Source organism: Emys orbicularis, chromosome 9 (genome assembly GCF_028017835.1).
Source record: "Emys orbicularis isolate rEmyOrb1 chromosome 9, rEmyOrb1.hap1, whole genome shotgun sequence".
Lineage (NCBI taxonomy): Eukaryota > Metazoa > Chordata > Testudines > Emydidae > Emys > Emys orbicularis.
In genome coordinates, this window is record NC_088691.1 from 26,716,825 (window position 1) to 26,737,900 (window position 21,076).

Consider the following 21,076-nt stretch of genomic DNA (forward strand, 5'->3'; position numbering starts at 1 on the left):
ATCCTTTGACATTTTGTCCAGTCATTACAAAACTCATTTTTTAGTAAGAACTTCTCAGTTTTAAGTGACGTTTATGATTGTCTTCATGAAATGGACCCATCATGCTTTGTTCACTAATAATGGATATATTATGAACATTACTTGGGATGGCAAAAAAAAAAAATCAAATACATCAAACAGTTTACAATTTAAATTACTCTTGAAATACAGTGTTAATGGAATCTCTGTTTGAAATAGCAGTAGTACTATAGATCTGGCCCAAGTTTTGTTTGTTATTTTAAAGATGACCATACATTGACTGGCACAATAAAAAAGTGTGTATCTACTTAAGCAATATACATATTCACTCATATCTGCAAAGCATTCATGCTTGCAAGCAACTTTTCCATCATAAAAATAAAGGGCTTACCTCATCCCATTCTAAGAGAAAATTAGTTATTTTGGAACCATTATCATTTGAAGACTGAAATAAAGAAACAAACAAAAGATAAGATCAAAGGTTTAAAAGTAGAGTTTCATTTTACACAGACACTTGGATGTTGAACTGAAAGATTTTAATACCGAGGATAGGGTTTCACACACTGTTACTTAGACATAACTAAGTAAGGACAATACAAAATAATTTTAACTGTACAGTTCACACCAGTTTGATTTATGAACTCTATGTTTATATACTTTTGGATGTCTCATTATATCCTTGCATCATAACTTGTGTGTTACGGAGAGGGGGGCTGGCATTTGGTTTCTGCCACTCAATGTGACAGATATTAATGCCCACATGAATTGATGAAATTTGCACTAGCAGGACAACGGAGCCTCCCTGGAAGGACTACTGCTCTGCTAATGACTCCTATCACATCACTACCCCTTCTGACACATGAATGTAGCAACACTGGGGCATGACGTCTCATGCTGGAACTCATGACCAAAACTGTGCTTATAAGCTGGAGGACTTTTATGCATGCAGAGAGAGACCAAAACCAGAAGATAAGACTGGGCAGCAGGAGGAATGGTGCAAAAGAATCCTGAACTGGGCATTTGCTCATGCGATGACAGCATATGTAACTGCAATTGAGTTATGCACTTGTATGTTTTTGAAAATGAGGTTGACAATGTATGTTTACTGAGTGTGAATCTACATTAACCAGAGAGCCATATGTAATTGCAAAGACATTTTTCAGTCAAGCACATGAACAGGGATAGTCTTACAAAACTCAACAGTCTAATAAACACAGTGTATTGTAACATTTCTATATAGAATACATTGCATGGTCTATTCAAGAGATAGCCTGGGGGGCGGGGGGGAGAGAGAGATCATGATGCATAAAGCAAACTAAAATAATAGAATTCGGCTTCAGAGTTATCTTCAACATTCTATGCTATTTAATCTACCACACTGGGACCCTAAGCATTAGAGGTGTTGATGCTCCCCTCTCTCACATGCCATCATTTCAGTAGAGAATTTTTCCAAATATTCTAGGTCATACACATGTATTTTTGCACTGACAAAAGACATGTATTTTATGCTGACAAAAGCATGCTACCAACTCACATATTAATTGGATACAAAGGATATTGAATAAGTAACAGAAGAAAACAGGATGACCTGGAGATGGAGAAGTGATATTTCAGCTATATTGTAGAGTAACAATCTTCACTGAGCAACTTAAAAACCAGCTTTAAAAAAAGAGAACTAGTACGTTTTGCTTTGTCAAGACTTTAAATATCCCTGCCAAGTTATTTACCTTCCACTGTAAACTCAAGCTGTTTTTCGTTCTGTTGATTAGTTTAGGTGCAGCTGGAGGGTCTGGTTCACAACTTTCTGTAGTAAAACTCACCAATTCGGAAATAGATTCTTTTATGGAACTGCTTGTTGCTGAAACTCTGAATGACAAAGGGCAATTAATGAAGTGTCCCAAGATTATCATCACATGAATATCCTAAAATTTAGAACATGGAGCATCAGTTTGAGAACTGCACTTAGAGGCAGAAGGTAGAGAAAAGAGAGTAGATGGCTTATTGTATTAGAAGTGTAATACAGAGCCTTTCTTCCCTAGACCACTGGTTCAAGTATAACTCACACTGTTAGCATTGTAATTGTCCAAGAGAGGCCTAATGAAGTGAGTTTATGATCTCATTCCAGGCCATAGTGGACTGGTATTCATAACTCAAAAATCACCACCACAAATGCCACTGTTGTTGGCAGTGTCAGGGAAATAAAGGCAAATTGGAAGAGCAGCATGGAGATGCTCACAATGCAGTTTCTTTGGATTTAACCATTTTGTGGACAGAGGAGCTCAGACTCGAGGGCTGTCAATTTGGCACGGTTCGTGAGCTCTACATTTAATGTTTTTAAATATGAAAAGCACTGACTAATCAATTCTAACTGTTGATATTCCTCTGAATGAAACAATTCAGCATTTCTGGGGCTTACAGTTAACAAGCTTCATCTTTAATGCTAGAAGCAAAAGTCAATTTTATACCTGCTATAGACCTTTGAGAAAGGTAAACAACTTAATGTTAAACAATTTTCAAATGAATTCTGTTTTCAAGAAGCATATTTAACATGAGCCCAGTTGTCAGACTGTCAGGATGTCACCACTGTGACAAAGTAAATGATGAAACACATATGGGATTCATGATCAAAACTATATTAAAGAATGTTACCAGATGGATGAGACAGTAGAAGAGGATTACTTTATATTCAAATATGCTAGAAGGCCTTGACACTCAAGGATATAGAAAATGACTAAATTAAATTAAACTTTCAAATTATTCAGGTACAAGTCTTCCAGGTAAATTCTTATTATAAATATCTGCACAAACTACTAACTTAAATGGAGGTTAACAACTTCTTCCGTATGGCTTGGATAGGTAGCAACAACTACAAATTTATATCTAAGTTTGATAGCCAGCACATTGCCACAGCAGTGAGCTGGTGAATGTCCTTCAAGCTCCCGGCAGAAGAACGAAGGGGACATTCAGATATGATGTGCTCTATCGTTTGTGCCTGGTGACCAGTCGCATATAGGTGTTTCCCTCATTTTCCACTTAAAGAGGGTTTGTCCACATCTCCCATGAGATGTCCAACGTGATTCAATCTGCACCAGTTTTTCTGACAAATCAAAACCCGGTGATTTCTCAACAGGATCGATGATGAGCTGTTTGTTTTGAGTGGTTGAAATGCTCCATGTGATTCTCCATTGAGCCTCAGCATCAAAGTTGGGTGTAAGGATCTTGATACGGTTCCAGAGGGTTACGGGATTTTAATCTCGTTTTTGGTGGGTTCTGCAGGTCATGGTGCAGTGGGATCCTCATATTTGCACTGACACGATTAAGAAACCGCGATGTCTGAGCAGCTCTTCTAATCTGCGGAAGCTGGATGTGCGATAGGACCGGGAGCCAGTCAACTGGAGTAAATTTGAGCGTCCCCGATACTATGCGCATAGCATTAAGTTGAGTGTCAAGGAGTTTAGTGTGACTGCTGACCTCTCAGTGAGCTTAACAACAATTATACTTCCTCAAACCGCTCTTTCCAGGACCAAAAAAGAACAGTTGGGCCAGTCCTCTGAATATACGAAATTAATGTAGAAGGGATGTCCAGGGAAAAAGTGGATTACCTCTTGAGAACCCTCAAAGAGGATCACATTGACATTGTGGCCCTCCAAGAAACACACATGAAAGAAGATATAGATGCCAGACATTACATCTATGGCTATACTAAAATCGCTGCTGTCAACCATCCAAAACATGGGGGGGGAGGTTAACTAACCAATATATTTAGAACTGTAAGGGAAATAATTCAAGAACACTGTAGCTCACCTGAAAAATCAGAAAGACAAAGAATTCCGAGATAATACTACTCTTGAACAAGACTAGAAATTAAGTAAATACAGAACCAAGGCCCCATACCTATTTGTCTTCCGACCACATCTACTTGTCTTCCACCATGTATGCATGTTTCATATTGCTTAGTTCGGAGGTGGCTCTTGTGATCTATGCAAAAATAACAGGAGTACTTGTGGCACCTTAGAGACTAACAAATTTATTAGAGCATAAGCTTTCGTGGGCTACAACCCACTTCTTCGGATGCATCCGAAGAAGTGGGTTGTAGCCCACGAAAGCTTATGCTCTAATAAATTTGTTAGTCTCTAAGGTGCCACAAGTACTCCTGTTATTTTTGCGGATACAGACTAACACGGCTGCTACTCTGAAACCTGTGATCTATGCAGCACATTAGACCTGAACTATGCAGCAAGACTGCACTGAATTATGAAGCACACTGGAAAACATTCTGCAATTTATAGGAGTGGCGTTTCTCCTGCAGTAGGATTTGAGAGTTGTCTTCTCCTGTATCCAACAAATATTGGAGTAGAGCCCTGTGTAGGATGATTTTTAATCCTGCTCCTGTCCTGCTCCCGCTATTATGGCAGCAGGTCCTGCAGGACCCATGGGATTCCAATCCCGCTGCAGGTCTCTACTCTAGTCCTGCACAGGATCCTATTGGAGCTCCCTTCTGCTGTTGGATGCCCCCAAACTCACTACTCCAGCCAGTCTCCTTTCCTGCATAATTAGGCAATGTAGGGGCAAGGATTTGTTTGCTCCGATGGGCATTAAGAGCTCTGGATGGCAGCTGCTTATTCTTGCAAGCCTCTCCTTCTCTCAAATACTCCATTCTCTCTTCTGCCACTGAGGGGTCTGCTCTCCCACTACTCCAACCAGCCTCAGTTTCCCCTCCTCTAGTACTATTAAGATTCCCTGGGGAGCAGTTTGGAAGCTTCCCCTCACCTCAACAGAGATTAGCTCAGAGACTCCTTCTGCTCCCCCTAGACATGTGAAAGAAGGTCCAGGAGGGCTAATAATAATATAAATTATTACTGATGATTATTCTTTTCTTTGCTGCTGTCCTTAGTCTAGAAGAATCTCCCTCTTCCTGATTCCTGCTCTACCCTTTAGAGCAGTAGCATGGAACTACCGGAAATCCACTTAACTCCTCCTTTTTTGCTGGAATTAGAGGAGACAGGCAGAGGGACAACGGTAGGCAAAAATGCTAACCAGCAAAAGGCAGGATATTTATCAATTTAGGCATTACAAATAGGACAATATTAGTACACAAGTGGAACAATAACAGTGCATGGACACAATCACATTTTACATCAAACCCTGGTAAATAGTTCATAATCCCATCCACCTCAAGAAGGAAGAATTCATATAATAATTCTAATTTAACACAATATTGGGTATTCCAATCCTTTTAGGGAAGTTCCCAGTACATACCTGACATGGTAATCTGTTGCTGGTCTGAGTTCAGGAAGAGTAATTGTTGTTTCTTCTCCTCTGTAGGAACAAAGAGTGATAGCTCTCCCATGTACTTCAAAACACAGGCTTATTGCAAAATAAAACTATATAATGTACAAAGTGTCAAAGTGTCCATTATCCCCCTTTATACATAATGCCTATTGATATTACTTAAAATGATTTGCATGTGAAAAAAGTAGGTCTGCAAGACACCATACACCTCATGATAAAAACACTGCTGATCTATGTCAGTGTATTTGAACATATGTATTGTGCTTAAATTAAGAAACCAGACTTACATATAGACTGATTTAAATTTTCCATTTTTACCGCTGTTGGATACTGCTACTTCAAATATAAATGTTGCTGGAGTGAGACTCTGACTTTCTCCATTCTGCGAACTAACTGGGAGATTCCAGGACAGAACTGCTGATCTTGCTTGTATATCAGAAACCTTTAAAAACCATAAATAATGCAAATAGGTTTGTTTGCTATAATAAAGGTACATTAGTCATTAACATGGTACTTGCCCATTTGCCCACCAAGTTTCTCACTGGAGGAATTCTTTACTTTTAGTTAGTGGAAGTGCTGGGTCTTTTTTAAGTTAGGACTTTACTGAGCTTTAATTTCAATTTTAACTATTAATCATTCTAGGGTGTTCATATCAAGGGCACTATATAAATAGACCATAGGCATATTTAAACGGTCTTGGGGTGTGAAGTGAAGTTTCTATTTCACTTGCAGTGTTTGCACTAAGTACTTAGGCCAAAGTTTTCAGATTTGGTACCCTAAAATAAATAAATAAATAAATAAATAAATAAATAAATAAATAATCAATCAGGCAGCCAGATGTGTGTTTACGCACAAACAGATGGCTCCATTTTCTAGCTGAGTACCCACAGTTCCCACTAACTACAGCACCTCTGAAAATTTGACCACTTTAGATTTCTCAGTACAGATTTTCTTAAGGTGCTCAAATCTAAAAGATTTGGTCCAAGTACTAAAAAGCCTTTTCTGCCATTTGGTTTTAGTTCTTCACAGCACTCCGAATTTCCTCCAAAATAAAGTTTGTACAGCTTTTTCTGGCACTAAACCCACAGGGTATCAGTGGCAGCAAAGTAGCAACATTACCATAACATAATGAACGGCAGGAAAGCTGGAGCAAAAGAATGCAGCTTGCACTCTGTACGATTGATGCACAAAAGGAGTTACGTGTACTTGACTGCAATTTTAGCCTATAATCTATTTAAAATATCACCATAAGATTCCAAGATCCCAAACAGTCTGAAAATACTCAAATCTATGCTCCAATTTGATTTTAAATAAAGCAGAAAATGATGCACTACTTTTTGTAAGTATCTCTTTATTCTTTAATACTTTGCACTCAACTGAGCTGAGTCCAAAACCCAGTGAAGTCAGTGGACAGATTGCATCAGACCCAGAATGCTTTTCATCACAGGATCTCAAAGCATTTACAAACATTAAATAACCTCAGAGGCAGGTATTATCCCCATTTTACAGAGTGGGAAATTGAGGCACCCAGAGGTTAAGTAACTTGCTCCAGATGTCTCAGCAAGTGAGTGGCAGAGTTGGGCACGGAAAACAGAGCTCCTGATGCTTGGCCTCAAGCGCCGACCACTAAAGCATGTACTTCCAATTTACAACACTGAAAGCATTTCAAATAAAAGATCATTGAAGAAAATGCTTTTATACTGCTTGTAATATTTGTGATTTATCATGAGAAAGTATACAATCAGGGGATTATACATAACATTTCAAAGACAATACTTACTACAGGTTTACCAATGCTTACGTGGAGATTGTACAACTTTTTGGATTCTGTGTCAGACTCTGAAAAGCCAAACGTAAAACTTCATTACAGTTAAAAAAATAAAAATAAACCCCCGCCCCCTCAAACCAGCAGATAAGAAATGCTTATCTAAGTGGAACCACAAGATGGAGTTAGCTTCATTAAGAGATTAACAATAGTATATATTACGTAAAGTTCATTTCCCCTATTTGTTTTGGCTGTGTGATTTGTAGAATTGTCCAAAACTAACAGCGTTACACAAACCCCGTTTAGTACATCCTGCACAAAGGATATATTTCCCTAATCTGAACATATCTTTTCTTTGATTGAACAAAAATCTTTATATAAAAATAAAAGATGTTAAAAATTGACAACATGGTTTTGTCTTGGCTGCTGTACGTGCTGGTAATGTAGTTAATGCTGCATTTCCTTTGTAAACTAAATTTCTCCATGGACATAAATCTGGAAGATGCATTTGAGATTTTTAAATTACATACTAAAAATACATACAGCAGAACACATTTCCACCCTGAGTTGTTATAGTCAGTCATATGCTTGTGAAAAACATTTCATTTAAAACATGTATTTAATGGAAGCCTGTACATTCAAGAGTTCAGACTGAAATTGCATCCTTAAAGGAAAACTGAAATGTTTTTAAAAGATAAAAATGTAACCACTTTTTGCAAGGCCAAATCTTTAACAAAACATATGTTTAGACATACCAGTGAAAGTTAGTTCCTCCTTTACTTATCCTGCCAAGACCCAAATTCTGATTTCTGTTTTACTCTACTACTGAAGTGCTAAGTTTGTCATCTACAACAGAGAAACAGACCTCGGAGTATTGCAATTTGAATCCTAATAGGTAAAGTCTTCCACTTTAAAAAACCTGTATATTTTTATTACAAGCCTACACATGCATTCCTTTAATGAATTGGGATCACAAATCATTTACATTTCATTCCTTCCTTCAAACCAGTGTGATAGACCAAGATACACTAGTATCTCAAGTGCTCAGACAGAAGGCAGAAAGCTGATTTTGCAGTTGCATAATTTTTTTAAAAAGTGGCACTTAGTCCATCATTGTGCTCAAAGGAGTATTTGAAAACATTTAAAGAGACTGAGTAATTTCATTTTAAAATGCTGTTTACTGCTCAGACTAAAATTTTTCAATTGAAATTTCCTGAAGACTTATAACCGAGACTCACATGAAACATTAAAATGAGAAAGATTCCCGATTCTGTTACACACATTTACGGTACACCCCAACACGGGAATACTGTTTTGAGTTCTGGTAACACTATCTCAGGAAAGATATGGCAGTAACAAAAGAAAGTTCAGTGAAGGGAGATAAAATAGAGGCACAGAGGCACTTCCATATAAAAAAAATGAAAAAAGAGTGAGACTGTTTAGTTGAGATGAGATGAGAACATGGTAGAGGCATAAATCTATTGACTGGTATGCAAAAGGTAAGTAAAACACTCATGTTTATCTTCTCTCATAATACAAGAGCAAGGGGACATTCAATAAAATTGAAAGGCAACAAATGAGAAGCAACACTTTACACAATGAACAATTACCCTGTGAAACTTTGTCACAAGATGAAGGACAAGAGTTTAGCAGATTCCAAATGAGAATTAGAATTTATCTGCCTAGTGGGAATATATCCACATTTACATAAGACAATTTTAAAAGTTAGGGAAAAGAAATCTCCATGTTTCAAGGCATTAACAAACCAGTAGCTGGTTTGAACAAACTTTTTCTATGGGTAAGTCATTCCGTAAATGAACTATGCAGTTTTGAGTACCTTTCTCTGAAGTGGCTAGTATTGGCAGTATACCAGACTAGAAGGGCCACTGGTCTGATCTGGTATGGCAGTTCTATGTTGCTATCCAAAGGAGCAAGATTAACAACTGAGAAACAATACAGCCTATCATGAAACTAGCACACAAATTAGAAGCTTGAAAACAGCCAAATGTCCTGCAGAAGCAAGCACCTGTAAATAGTAGTAACAGGAATTTTCCAAATACATGGCTAAGAGATGCACATTCTAAATCAGCAAGCGATAAAGAGTGAATTTCTCAAAACACACTTCAAAATTATGTAATCAAATGGTTAATTTTTTCAAACCCATGTATAAACTATGAAAGGATACCTGTAGCGAAAGTGATGAGCAAAACATTAGGAAAAAAGTTTCAACTTGATGAGTTTTTTCTTTATGATATATAAAGCCTGAAATGACTTTTGTTTTCAAGCAAAAAATGATTTTCTGGGTTTATATTAGAAATTGAGGTCTTGTCTGCTCTGGAAGACAGTGATGATGTATGGAAAACTAGCAAAAAATCACATCAGTCTCTCTCAAAGTTGAGCAACTGACAAAACAGATTTTTAGTCAGGGGGTATAAACTGTTTAATACCACTTGAATTTCAATGACTAACTGAAATTTTGGAGAAAGAATCTTTGCGGAAGATTCAACACTCTTCCACTTCAATTAAGTCATTTGAGGTTATAATAAATATGCTTCCAGATTTTCCCAAGAGATACTCCAGCGGAAAACCATGGAACACCAGACTTGATATTCCCAATCTCTCTAAACTAAAAAAAATCTAAAACAATTGAAAACCTTTCAGGCCTTCTCTATAAATCCTAAAAAGGCAAAGAAATTTAAGGATTTTTATTTTATTTTTTAAGTAACTGCAAGAGACCTTACTCCTGGGGGAATTCTGCACCAAAAAATATAAAATTCTGCATATTTTATTTGTCAAAATAACACAATATAATCATGCCAGTTTCAATTATTTTGGTAGTTTATTTCAAAATACCTGTCAGCAAATATGTCTGTAACAATGCAGACAACAAAAAAGACTCAGGAATTTTTTTTTTTTTTTTTGCACAAAGATTCCTTACTGGGCATTTTGATACAGAACTCTGAGTAATAATTCATTTAAACTACAATACAGAAATGTATTTCCTGCATCCCTCAGAAGCAGTGGGGGAGTCAGGGGTAACGGAGAAACTGAGGGAGAGGAAGTAATTGCTGGGCAGGAGCCTGTGTATGAAGTAGGAGTGCTATTGGGTGTGGGTGGGAAAAGTATGGAACAGGGTTTTTTGGAGAAGGGGAAGGAAGGGAGGGATTGTTAGGGAGCCACCCCCATGCAGAGCTCTAGTCTCTCCCATTCAGTCAGGCACATCTGCCCCATCCCTGAGTGTCCCTGCACTCCTCCCCTCCATCCCCATGTGTCCCTGCAACCCTGCTCAGCCACTTCTCCTCCCCCATTCCCATGTGTTCCCGCACCCCCATTCCCATTGAACCCCTGGGCTCACCCCACTAGCTCCTGTGCCCCTGCCCCAGTCTGTCACCCCCCCCACTAACCTCTCTGAACCCCAGTCTGCTTGACTCTCCAGCAGCCCTGTGTGCCCCACTCTGTCTGTCCCCTCATATCCCATGCCTCCTCACCTGGCCACACGAGCAGGGCACTGTGAGGAAGACAGCCTCTCCCCTGCCCTCTCTGCGGCTGGCTGAGCCAGCTGCCCTCTCTTCTGGCACTACAAAAGCCCCTGGTGGGTGAAAGGTGTAATTGCAGTGCCTTCCTGGCAGAATGTATTTTCTTTGGGGAAAAATTTCTGCGGGGGACATGAATTCTGTGCATGTGCAGTGGTGCACAATTCCCCCTCATCCCCCAGGAGTAAGACCTGTAAGATACTTTAGGTATTTCTGTCAAAAAGCGTACATGAGAAAAGTAGCCAGCTACTACTTACCTCCCATCTCTGAATCTGCTGGTGGGCTTGCTCTTGTTTTTCCTATTTGTTTTTGCTTTATTAGCCCGCATGCTGCTTGCTGTCCCTTTCCATTTCCATATCCATTCTGAACATTTGTATTGGAAGAATTGTGAACTCTATGTGGTGAAGAAGGAGGACTGTTAAGTTTATTATTAGTATGCCCACTAGCTTGTTTCTCCTTAAGTCTTTTCTTCAGATGTTCTTGCATTTTGACAGTCCTTTCATCTCGCTGAATAAAATTTGTCCTTCCATGGGAACGAGATTCTAAAAGACAACAACATTTGTATGTTTTATTCAGTACAATTTACTTAGCTGGCAATTGAGAAACACTCTGGAAGTTATTTTTTTAACTGCAACATAGCCAGGCGTTGAAAAACCTTGAAAAATTCAAAGTAAGTGTAAAATGCAATGCTATCTAATTGAGTCTGTAGGAGGACAGATCTGGTGCTGCTCATAGCTGTGACAAACTGCAACCCAAGTGAAGACCAAAGTCTTGACAATTTTTACACTGTTACTCAGATGGGTGTGGGCACCAGAGGAACTGATAAGAATTTCATGCTGATGACTGGCAGGGGCTTCCTATAGTTCCAGGCAATACACTCAGTGTTTTAGGATCATTTGTGTCTAAATAAGGGAGGTAGTGGTAAAAGTAGGCAGCTTAAAGTTTATTTTGGTTTTATACTACAGTAGAACCTCAGAGTTATGAACACCTCAGGAATGGAGGTTGTTCATAACTCTGAAATGTTTGTAACTCTGAACAAAACGTTAGTTATGGTTGTTCTTTCAAAAGTTCACATCTGAACACTGACTTAATACAGCTTTGAAACTTTACTAGGATGAAGAAAAATGCTGGTTTCCCTTTTTTTTTTGGTAGTTTACGTTTAATACAATACTGTACTGTATTTGCATTTTTGGGGTCTCAGCTGCTGCCTGATTGTGTATTTCCGGTTCCAAATGAGGTGTGTGGTTGACTGGTAAGTTCATAACTCTGCTGTTCATAATGCTGAGGTTCTACTGTCATATTTGTTTTAATGTAGCCCTTGCCTTTAATTTATGCCCATTTACCTTTCTCGTTGTATTTAATCCATACCCAGTGAGTTACAGTTCTGAACCATAACCTTTTTACTATTTTTAAATCCTCTTTCAGCTTTTTAAAACTTTTTCTATTTTCTCTGTTTTTAATCTTTCATATTCCCAATAGTTAAATCTTTCCTTTTTGCTAGTCTTTACCTAATATCCCCCATACCTCCAAAACTATGCCTCTTGATTAGAGCTGTCCTCCTTCCTATGACATAGCAGTGCAAACAGCAGAAGTAACATTTTCAAGATTAAGGATCCTAAGGGACTTAATCATTTTTGAAAATCAGATTTAGGTGTTTTTTTAAAAATTTTCCCTAGGCTTTTCTCCCCAAGAAGTTGCCACCACTACTATCATTGATCAAGCTCCCCACACATTATGACAGTGGGTACTCTTGCATAGCCCCATCTTGTTAAATATCCTCTTTTCTATTATTGCTCATAAAAGGAGAGCTATGTAAACCTGCTATGTTACAAAAGGTTATGTCAGTAGGCTCTTTAACTGAGTGTGTTCACAAGTAACTTTTCAATGTGTATAGCTACTCCCGCCACGCTCAACTTGGAGGACCAGTTGTGGGTGCCAAGGTTTTTTTTATTGTTTTATTTAAGCCATACCTGACTTTAAGAAAAAAAATCCCTGAATAAAATCTCCCCATAACATAAAAGCGGTTGAAAATTTCCTCAAACTTCCCAAAAAATTCACCTTTGGGCTGAGACCAAGTATGAAGAGTTTCAACATCAGCAGAAACTTTCAGAAAGTTAAAAGCAATTTCTAAAATGGTATCATTGAATCTGCAGTAGCGAAGACTAAGATTTAAAGGTATTAAAGATGTGGGAGACCCTGGTTCAATTACCCCTTCTGCCTGATGAGAAGGGATTTCCCACCTGTCAAGCCAGTGCCCTAACCACTGGACTATAGAGTCATTCTCTTGCTGTTTCTGGCCCAATTAATATTTGATTATTTTAATTAAATTGGAATGGCTTTAGCATTAGAATATCCCATAATCTCTCAAAATCCCCCCCAGCCATTGTGTGTGGAGTTAGGTCAGAGCACCCTTACTGGATCAGGTCCTGCAGGCCTTCTCTCTCCCCGGTTTAAAGATTGCTCTAGGACTTTGGTGTGAGACAGGCATCCAGATGTCTGCCTGAGGCACCAGTGTGCTTGCCCAGAGGAAAAAAGTTAGGTAACCAGGGAACTTCTACAGTGGAAGTGTAGGTTCTGAGTTTGGACACCTACAGGGCTAGGAGACAGCTGAGTGAGGGTTTTGTACATTGCATTGGTACCTAAATCTGGGCTTTAGGTGCCTAAGTCCCTTTGTGGTTTTAGCGCTAAGTGACTTATCCAAGGTCACACAGTAAGTTTGACAGAGTGGCAAACAGAACGCAGGTTTCTTGACTTCTAGACCTGGTGCCTTAACCAGAAGGCTATGCCCCTTTGTCAGTTAAAGCACAGTATTAGCAAATCTTACCTTGTTCTTGATAAACATGTGTTGGTGGAGGAGGCTGGTGAATGAACTGCGGTGGCATTTCTCCTGTCCCTGGAACTGGAGAGTACACTGGATGAGGTGGGTGGGGAAGCAAAGCAGGGTGAGGATGCATGTAATGTGGCACATGTGGTGGAGGGGGATGCATGGAAGGATGGAATTCAGACGAATGTGGTAATACCACCACCTTACGAACTCCATTTTCTTCTACCATCTGTGATACAATGTAAAATACAGAAAAAGTCAGTAAAATTTTTTTTGTATAATCTACATTCCTTAACGTTTAAGGTTAGATTCTAGCTTAAAATAAAATAATTGATACTCAGAACCAGATACTTGTATTGCTTTGGGAGAAAAATCCCCACTGTGATGGGCCTCAATAAATTCAAACTCTTCTGCAAGAAATCCCAAATTTCTGAGAGTGCCCATTTTAAAAAAAAAAAAAAAAGGGGGAGTCTGGGGGAGTCTGGCAGAGAAGTAAGTAACCCAGAAAATATCCACAATATATTCCTGGTTACAAGTAAACTTGAACTGACCGTAAGTGCCATCCCTACTTCTTTCAACATCTATGCCGAAAGTGACATATGACCTGCCTTAGGTCTTGTCTAGACTAGGATAAAGAGATGTGATAGCACTTTAGCTAACATAAAATTAACTAATGGTGTAGACAATGCAGCATATACTTTAACATATGCTAATCTGGTTGATCTGAAATCTTGGCTCCCCTTAGGATCTAATTTGACTGCCTTAGCACATGCTGAAGTATATATACTGCTTTGCCTATGCCACACTTAAAATGTGCACGTGTTAGTTAACACACCATTAAATGCTAATTTAGGCCAGAATTTGGGATGAAACAAGGATTTTAGGAGAGCACATATATAAGCAGGAACAGAAAGAAGGACTCAAAGGACTAGATCAGACAGCTAGAACCAACTGAAATAATAAGCAATGCCCTACTCTGCTGGATCTTCAGGCCATCTGCCAGAGGCAAGCATAGGCTAAAATTTGGGATTTATCCACAGGGAAAGATCCTAGCTGATAATGGATGCAGAACACCTACAGCCTTCTTGTGGTATCTGGAGGTAAATGAATCCAGTATCTCTTAGACTCCATGGAAATATTATCCAAGGGACTAAACTTTCAGTATCCACTCTTCTGGTTGGTCCAAAGGCCTCTGGAATTATTACTGTCACAAGAATTGTAAAGTTCTTTTCCCACCATCAAAAACAAGATATCACTGATTCTAGATTAAGATTGCATCTAGTCAGAAGTTAAAGGGATAATGACGTGGGTCTCCTGAAACCCCACTCAAGTCAAAGAACAATCAACTACCTTCCTTTCCCCTCTTTCCCACTAGCTGCTGAGTGATATGACAGAAGAGACACTAGATGACAGAATATATGTTCTGATGAAAGAGGCAAAACAGGTACTTGAGAAGTAACCAGAATTCAGTAGAATAAGCAGAGGACTTAAACTGGTTTAAAATTAAATTTGTCTGTAACCTCATCCCCTCTGACTGCCACCTCCAATCATTGTTACACATCAAAAATTTAGATTACAAAACACTGGTGCTATAAAATAATAACGTATTGATTATCAATGGACGCAAGGAGAAAAGCCCACACTAGACGCACACCGGCAAAGACAAAATTGAGACATTAACTGATTTGCTTCTTATATACAGTCCTCAAAGTGAATCATACAAAATTAACACTGCTTTTAAAATACCAATAATTTCTAACTAAACCATATTACTAGAAGTATGTAACACTCATGCACTTGTAGACATTTGCACATTACATATTAACCTACAGAACTCAATGTACTAGTCTGTAAACCTCTCTCAAATTCTAAGCCCTGCACAACATTAAATTAAGTTGCTCCTTTTAACACCTAATGCTTGAGAAGGAATTAAATACATCAATATTACTGTAAATTTTTACACAGGTAAAGCAGTTTCACAAAGAGGACCATCTGTTTTATCCTGCTAATTCTCTCAAGATCCTCTACTAGAAGGGCTGGCTATAAGAAGCCATCAGCATTTCGTAGTTCGCTAAGCAGAAATTGTGGCTGTAGATTTGTTACTTATGCCAAAAATATTTTGAAAGGCTCCTCAGTAAAAGATAAAGCAAACGGACCAAGTAAATGAAAAGTATTTTTTCAAGAGAACAAGAATGTGTCAACGTATGGATTATTACGACAAAAGTCGACTGTGATGTGACCTCTAAATCAGTTGTAATTATATTGCCATTTGACGATTAGGATTTTTTGGAAAAAATATAGATTACCTTCTTCAATTTAAAAGAACATAATGAAAAAAACTTGTCTTTTGTGTATTGAATTTTTGTTTTAAAATTTTTCTCTAGAAATAAGTTTTCTACATCAATGAACTAAGTATATTCACTAAAGCTAAATAAATCTAAAATTCATGGCAAAGTTTCATGGATCCATTGAACCTAATTAGGAAAACACTCAGTTTGACAAAGGAGATTAATGGATACAATAAGGGTTTCAGCTAAAATTGTATAGTTTGGTGTTGATACAAGTCAAGGCCTATTATTCCAGTATTTCATTCTACTAATGTAGAGACCAACATTACCACCATGTGTTTACTCTCGTACATCTTTGAGAACTGAAAGTTGAACCCTCATTTTTACTGGGCTGAGAAAAAGGTTTAAAAACCCCCAATTTTGTTTTAAACTCGGTTTCTACCATTATTTAGGCCTTCCACGGTGGCCACCCATATCAGCTTAGCTGGACAGTATTTAAATACTATTTCCACAACATTCACACTCCACTAGGGTCAAGGCATCAGCTCCTAGACTATAGAGAACTTTTTATCTCAGACATTACTTTTTGGTCCAAATATACTAATTTAATGACACTAAACAAGGAGTTTTAGTTCTGAAAGATTTAGAATAATGAACATTCACCAGATTTTTTTTTTTTTAATCAATCATCACCATCAGTAAAGTTTTGGGTCTCAGCAAACAGAATCCTCTTTACATCTGATAATTTTTGCTAAAGTGTAACTATTATATTGAAGTGTTAAGAGGATAACTGTTGATAAAGAGAAAGATTTTGAAATCCTTTGAGAGTTACTATAAAAGTGCAGAAGACAACCTGAGAAGATCTAGGGAGTATTTACATTGGCCAGGAAAAGAAAAACAAAAACAAAACAAAAAAAACCCACAAGGATGAGAGGATGACATATCAGACTGATATAAAAAGGAAGTATAGGAGATAGAAGTCTCATTTATCCGCACTATGGTTAGCTCAAGTTTAAATATAGTGCTGCAAACAAAGTACTTCAGCTCTATTCCAGAGGGATCCCCTCAAGGAAAAACAGAGCATGCTTATTAAGTCTTTTGACTCTTTGTAGTCTAGTGCCTATTGTGATTGTTTACATCACCTGGAAATCTATTACCACCTAGAACTAGGACTGAAGCAGACTCACGGCATGGGGACAAATAGGCCTAGTAGAACTAAAAGAACCTCCTCAAAACAATGGACAGATCCCACATCGCAATCATTCTACATGGTTGCAGCTTTTGTCAGAGTCAGTCACAAGATACTACTGACCTGCTTACATCACTTAGCTGAACTAGACAATTGCAGTACAATTGCTTTGATAATTCCTTTCCAGACAGACCCATAGAACGGATGGGAAACTACTTGCTCTCCAAAGCCCTCACTAGTGTAATCCCAGAGCGAGCTATCTTGTCCTACATAAGAGCTCTTGGAGAGGTGGTAAGCAACATGGATTTCATTGGCAACAATACATTGATGACATCCAGCTGTATATAGTTCCCTACAGGTGCTAATATCAGACCCCCCAATGCCTACAAGAATGGCTGGCTCAAACTAAACCTGGGCAAGACCAAAATCATGTTGGTTGGGAGAGGCAAAAGTTGTGAAGACCAAGCTGGAAACCTGAACTCCCCCTCCCATCTAGTTTCTCCCACTGACCCCCAATTAAATCAGTTATGTAACACCTTGGGGTCCTATCAGGCTAATCATTAATCCGAGATGACAATGTAGCAATAGTATAAATAAATGCCTTCCTCTCCACCTTTAATTTATGAGAGGAATAGATGAAGTCTCCTACAAGAATCTGGTCAGTGAACCACTCATTCACAATTTCCTAGAAACAGAAAATGAATCTAGTATATCTTGATCTAAAGGTTTAATCAATGCAGAGATACAATCGAAAGCCTATGACTTCTACCTATAACCACGGCTAGCTCCCAAATTACTTGCATCATCAGTGTAAGATTTTGTTTCTGATTTTTCAAAGCCATCCACTTATGTCAACCCATGACCCAAGGCCGCTCTGGGATAATGCAGTTAACAGGTAATGTCCTAAGTTTTGTTATCTAGTCTGGAGGTGATGCATAAGTTATGTTTCAGAGTTAGTGTTTCACTTGAGGGAGTCTGGCAATGGAATGAGCTCCAAAAGGAGATTCAATTAATTTAAAACCAGACTACCAATTTTTGAATATGCTTCAAAATTTCTCTTTTTAATAAAACTTTTTCACATATCTGGAGAGCTTTAATACTTAAACATACAAACAAAAATCCACATACTCCAAAGAACTTGCTAGAATCTGGGAAGGGCAAAGAACAGATTTCTCTATGATTTAAATCAGAGATGGGCAAACAACGGCCCGGGCTGCATCCGGCCCTCCAGATGTTTTAATCCGATCCTCAAGCTCCCACTGGGGAGTGGGGTCTGGGGCTTGCCCTGCTCCAGCACTCCAGCCGGGAAGCTGGGTCGGGGACTTGCGCTGCTCCACATGGCTCTTGGAAGCAGCGGCATGTCCCCCCTCCGGCTCCTACACATAGGGGCAGCCAGGGGGCTCCGCACGCTGCCCCTGCAGCTCCCATTGGCTGGGAACCACGGCCAATGAGAGCTGCAGGGGCGGCGCCTGCGGAGGGAGCAGCGTGCAGAGTTGCCTGGCCACGCCTGCGTGTAGGAGCTGGATGGGGGACATGCTGCTGCTTCTCGGAGCTGCTTGAGGTAAGCACTGCCCGGAGCATGCACCCCTAAGCCCCCCCCAAGCCCCAACCCCCTGCCCCAGCCCTGATCCCCCTCCTACCCTTGAACCCCTCGGTCCCAGCACAGAGCACCTCCTGCACCCCCAATCCCTCATCCCCACCCCCAGCTGGAGCCCTCACCCTCACCCCCTCACACTCCAACCCCCAATTTTGTGAGCATTCATGGCCCGCCATAGAATTTCCATACCCAGATGTGGCCCTTGGGCCAAAAAGTTTGCCCACCCCGATTTAGATTATGGACCTAAATTACCTGTGCTGGGATTAGATACTACAGTGAGAGGTGCTATAGGAAACTAAGATTTTTCACATGTCAACACAGATCCCAAACAGTCAGATTATAACTACTTTGGTAATGACTGACCTGGGAGTAAATCAAATCTGTGACCTAAAGGGTGAAAGGCTCTACATTCCACTACATATATCCATGATCATACAACTGGAATGTCTGGCAGCAACTATTCATGTTACTGAGTAGTGGCAGCACTTGTGGAATATGACTATCAACCTCATCAATCAGACCGGTATTGAAAGAACTCTCTGCAACTTATATTGGCAGCAGGAAAACCTAATGTAAGAAAAATATTGCTAAGGTTTTCAAAGCCATTAAAGGGAGCTAGGCAGGCAATTCCCATTTGTACTGGAATTGGATACTCAAGTCAATAGCCATTTTTGAAAATCTCAGCCTATGAGCACAAATCAGACACGTGATATACTAGATCTGTCTTGTGAAGGAGACCATGAGTTCTACAGTTATTAAACAGCTTTAGAAATTGTCTTTCATTTTTATTAGGGATGTGATAAGCAGCAACTTCTGATGCAAAAGCACAAACAACGGTAAATTAATTCTTACCTGAGATACATAGCCAGGAGGCACAAATATTGGAGGCACAGAACCATTTGGTGACACCATGGGAACATGTGCTGGACCTGAAAAGGAAAAAAAAAGTGTAAGATTTAAAAGTGTTAGCACTTTTTACCACAGTGAGTATTCCAAATTTTATACAGTCAGAAATCTCCCCACCCCTCTTCCCTTTTATTTGGTGGCCTAAAGGTAAGCACTCATTCATTTAAAAAAACATGGCTAAGTTACTTAGGCTGCAAATCCATATTTATGCAACCATCTTTAGGTAACTGAATTTAAAAACTGGACTTGAAAATTAGGAAAACTGTAAGCAAATCTTAGTGTGTACTTTTTCCATTAAAAAAAAACCCAAAAAATATTTTAATAAGTGTGTGACGTTGTGCAGTCTACATGGTTTTATAAAAAATTTGATAATAAGTGACTATAATGCAAATGGGATATGCTTTGTGCAAAAGGTCTCTTGTAAGGTATCATTACAAAGCTCATAATCTACTGAGTGTGATCATCCTATTTGTAGAAATGTACCACTCTTGTATCTAAAACTAGAAATATAAAATGTAACTCTGAGGGCCTATTGTAATTATGTAAAGTGTGGGCCATTAATGATGGTTTGGAATCTTGATGACTCCCATTGTCTGCAGATGGCTGTTTACCTGTGAGTCTCCCTGTATGTGTGTGTGCTGGCAAGTGAGTAATGAAGTCTTGCAGTGACATGTGATCATGTCACCTGAACTGGAATCCATCTTTAACCTGGTGCTTTTCCAGTGAGGGGAGGGGGTGGGAACCCAGAGGAACAAAGGGTTCCCGCCTTATGCAAAAGATATATAAAGGGGTGGAAGAGAACTGAGAAGGAGAGAGGAGCCATCATGGAGAATCCCCTAGATAACACCTAAGCTGGAACAAAAGCTGTACCAGGGGAAAGAATTGTGCCCAGGCCTGGAAGGTGTCCAGTCTGAGAAAAACTTACTGAAGCATCTCTGAGGGTGAGATTATCTGTATTTAGTTTGATTAGGCATAGATTTGCGCATTTTATTTTATTTTGCTTGTGACTTACTTTGTTCTGTCTGTTACTACTTTGAACCACTTAAATCCTACTGTCTGTATTTAATAAAATCACTTTTTATTTAGTAATTTACTCAGAGTATGTATTAATACCTGGGGGAGCAAACAACTGTGCATATCTCTCTATCAGTGTTATAGAGGGCGAACAATTTATGAGTTTGCCCTGCATAAACTTTATGCAGGGTAAAACGGATTTATCTGGGTTTAGACCCCATTGGGAGTTGGGCATCTGAGTGCTAAAGACAAGCACACTCCTGTGAGCTGGTTTTCAGGTAAACTTGCAGCTTTGGGACAAGTGATTCAGACCCTGAGCCTTTGTTAGAGCAGACTGGAGTGTCTGGCTCAGCGAGACAGGGTGCTGGAATCCTGAGCTGGCAGGGAAAACAGAAGCAGGGGTAGTCTTTGCACATTGGGTGGCAGCTCCCAAGGGGGTTTCTGTGATCCAACCCGTCACAAAGTGTTCATCAGCAGATATAAAGTGTCTGCAGGAGCGATTCACTGTCACTCAAAACAGTGCATGGAATACAATTTTAATGTCTCACTAAAGTGTTTGGAAACTTTTCTGTCATACTGCCCCATATAAATGCTCCACTTGTATGTACACTACTTGGGTTTATTAAAAAAAAATATGGATAAGAAATAAT

At 39.2% G+C, this 21,076-nt stretch overlaps 1 protein-coding gene across 1 annotated transcript in view; it reads right to left on the bottom strand.

The window, feature by feature from the left end:
* LOC135883414 (fibronectin type-III domain-containing protein 3A-like) overlaps positions 1 to 21,076 on the bottom strand; it is a 72,596-nt gene that overhangs the window by 17,301 nt on the left and 34,219 nt on the right. The window contains exons 4-11 of the mRNA XM_065410513.1: positions 19,359 to 19,435; positions 13,433 to 13,661; positions 10,866 to 11,150; positions 7,091 to 7,149; positions 5,598 to 5,752; positions 5,278 to 5,337; positions 1,746 to 1,884; positions 410 to 463 (exon numbers count right to left, since the gene is read on the bottom strand). Coding sequence (XP_065266585.1) covers positions 410 to 463; positions 1,746 to 1,884; positions 5,278 to 5,337; positions 5,598 to 5,752; positions 7,091 to 7,149; positions 10,866 to 11,150; positions 13,433 to 13,661; positions 19,359 to 19,435 — 1,058 coding nt within the window. The remainder of the gene's footprint in view (positions 1 to 409; positions 464 to 1,745; positions 1,885 to 5,277; positions 5,338 to 5,597; positions 5,753 to 7,090; positions 7,150 to 10,865; positions 11,151 to 13,432; positions 13,662 to 19,358; positions 19,436 to 21,076) is intronic.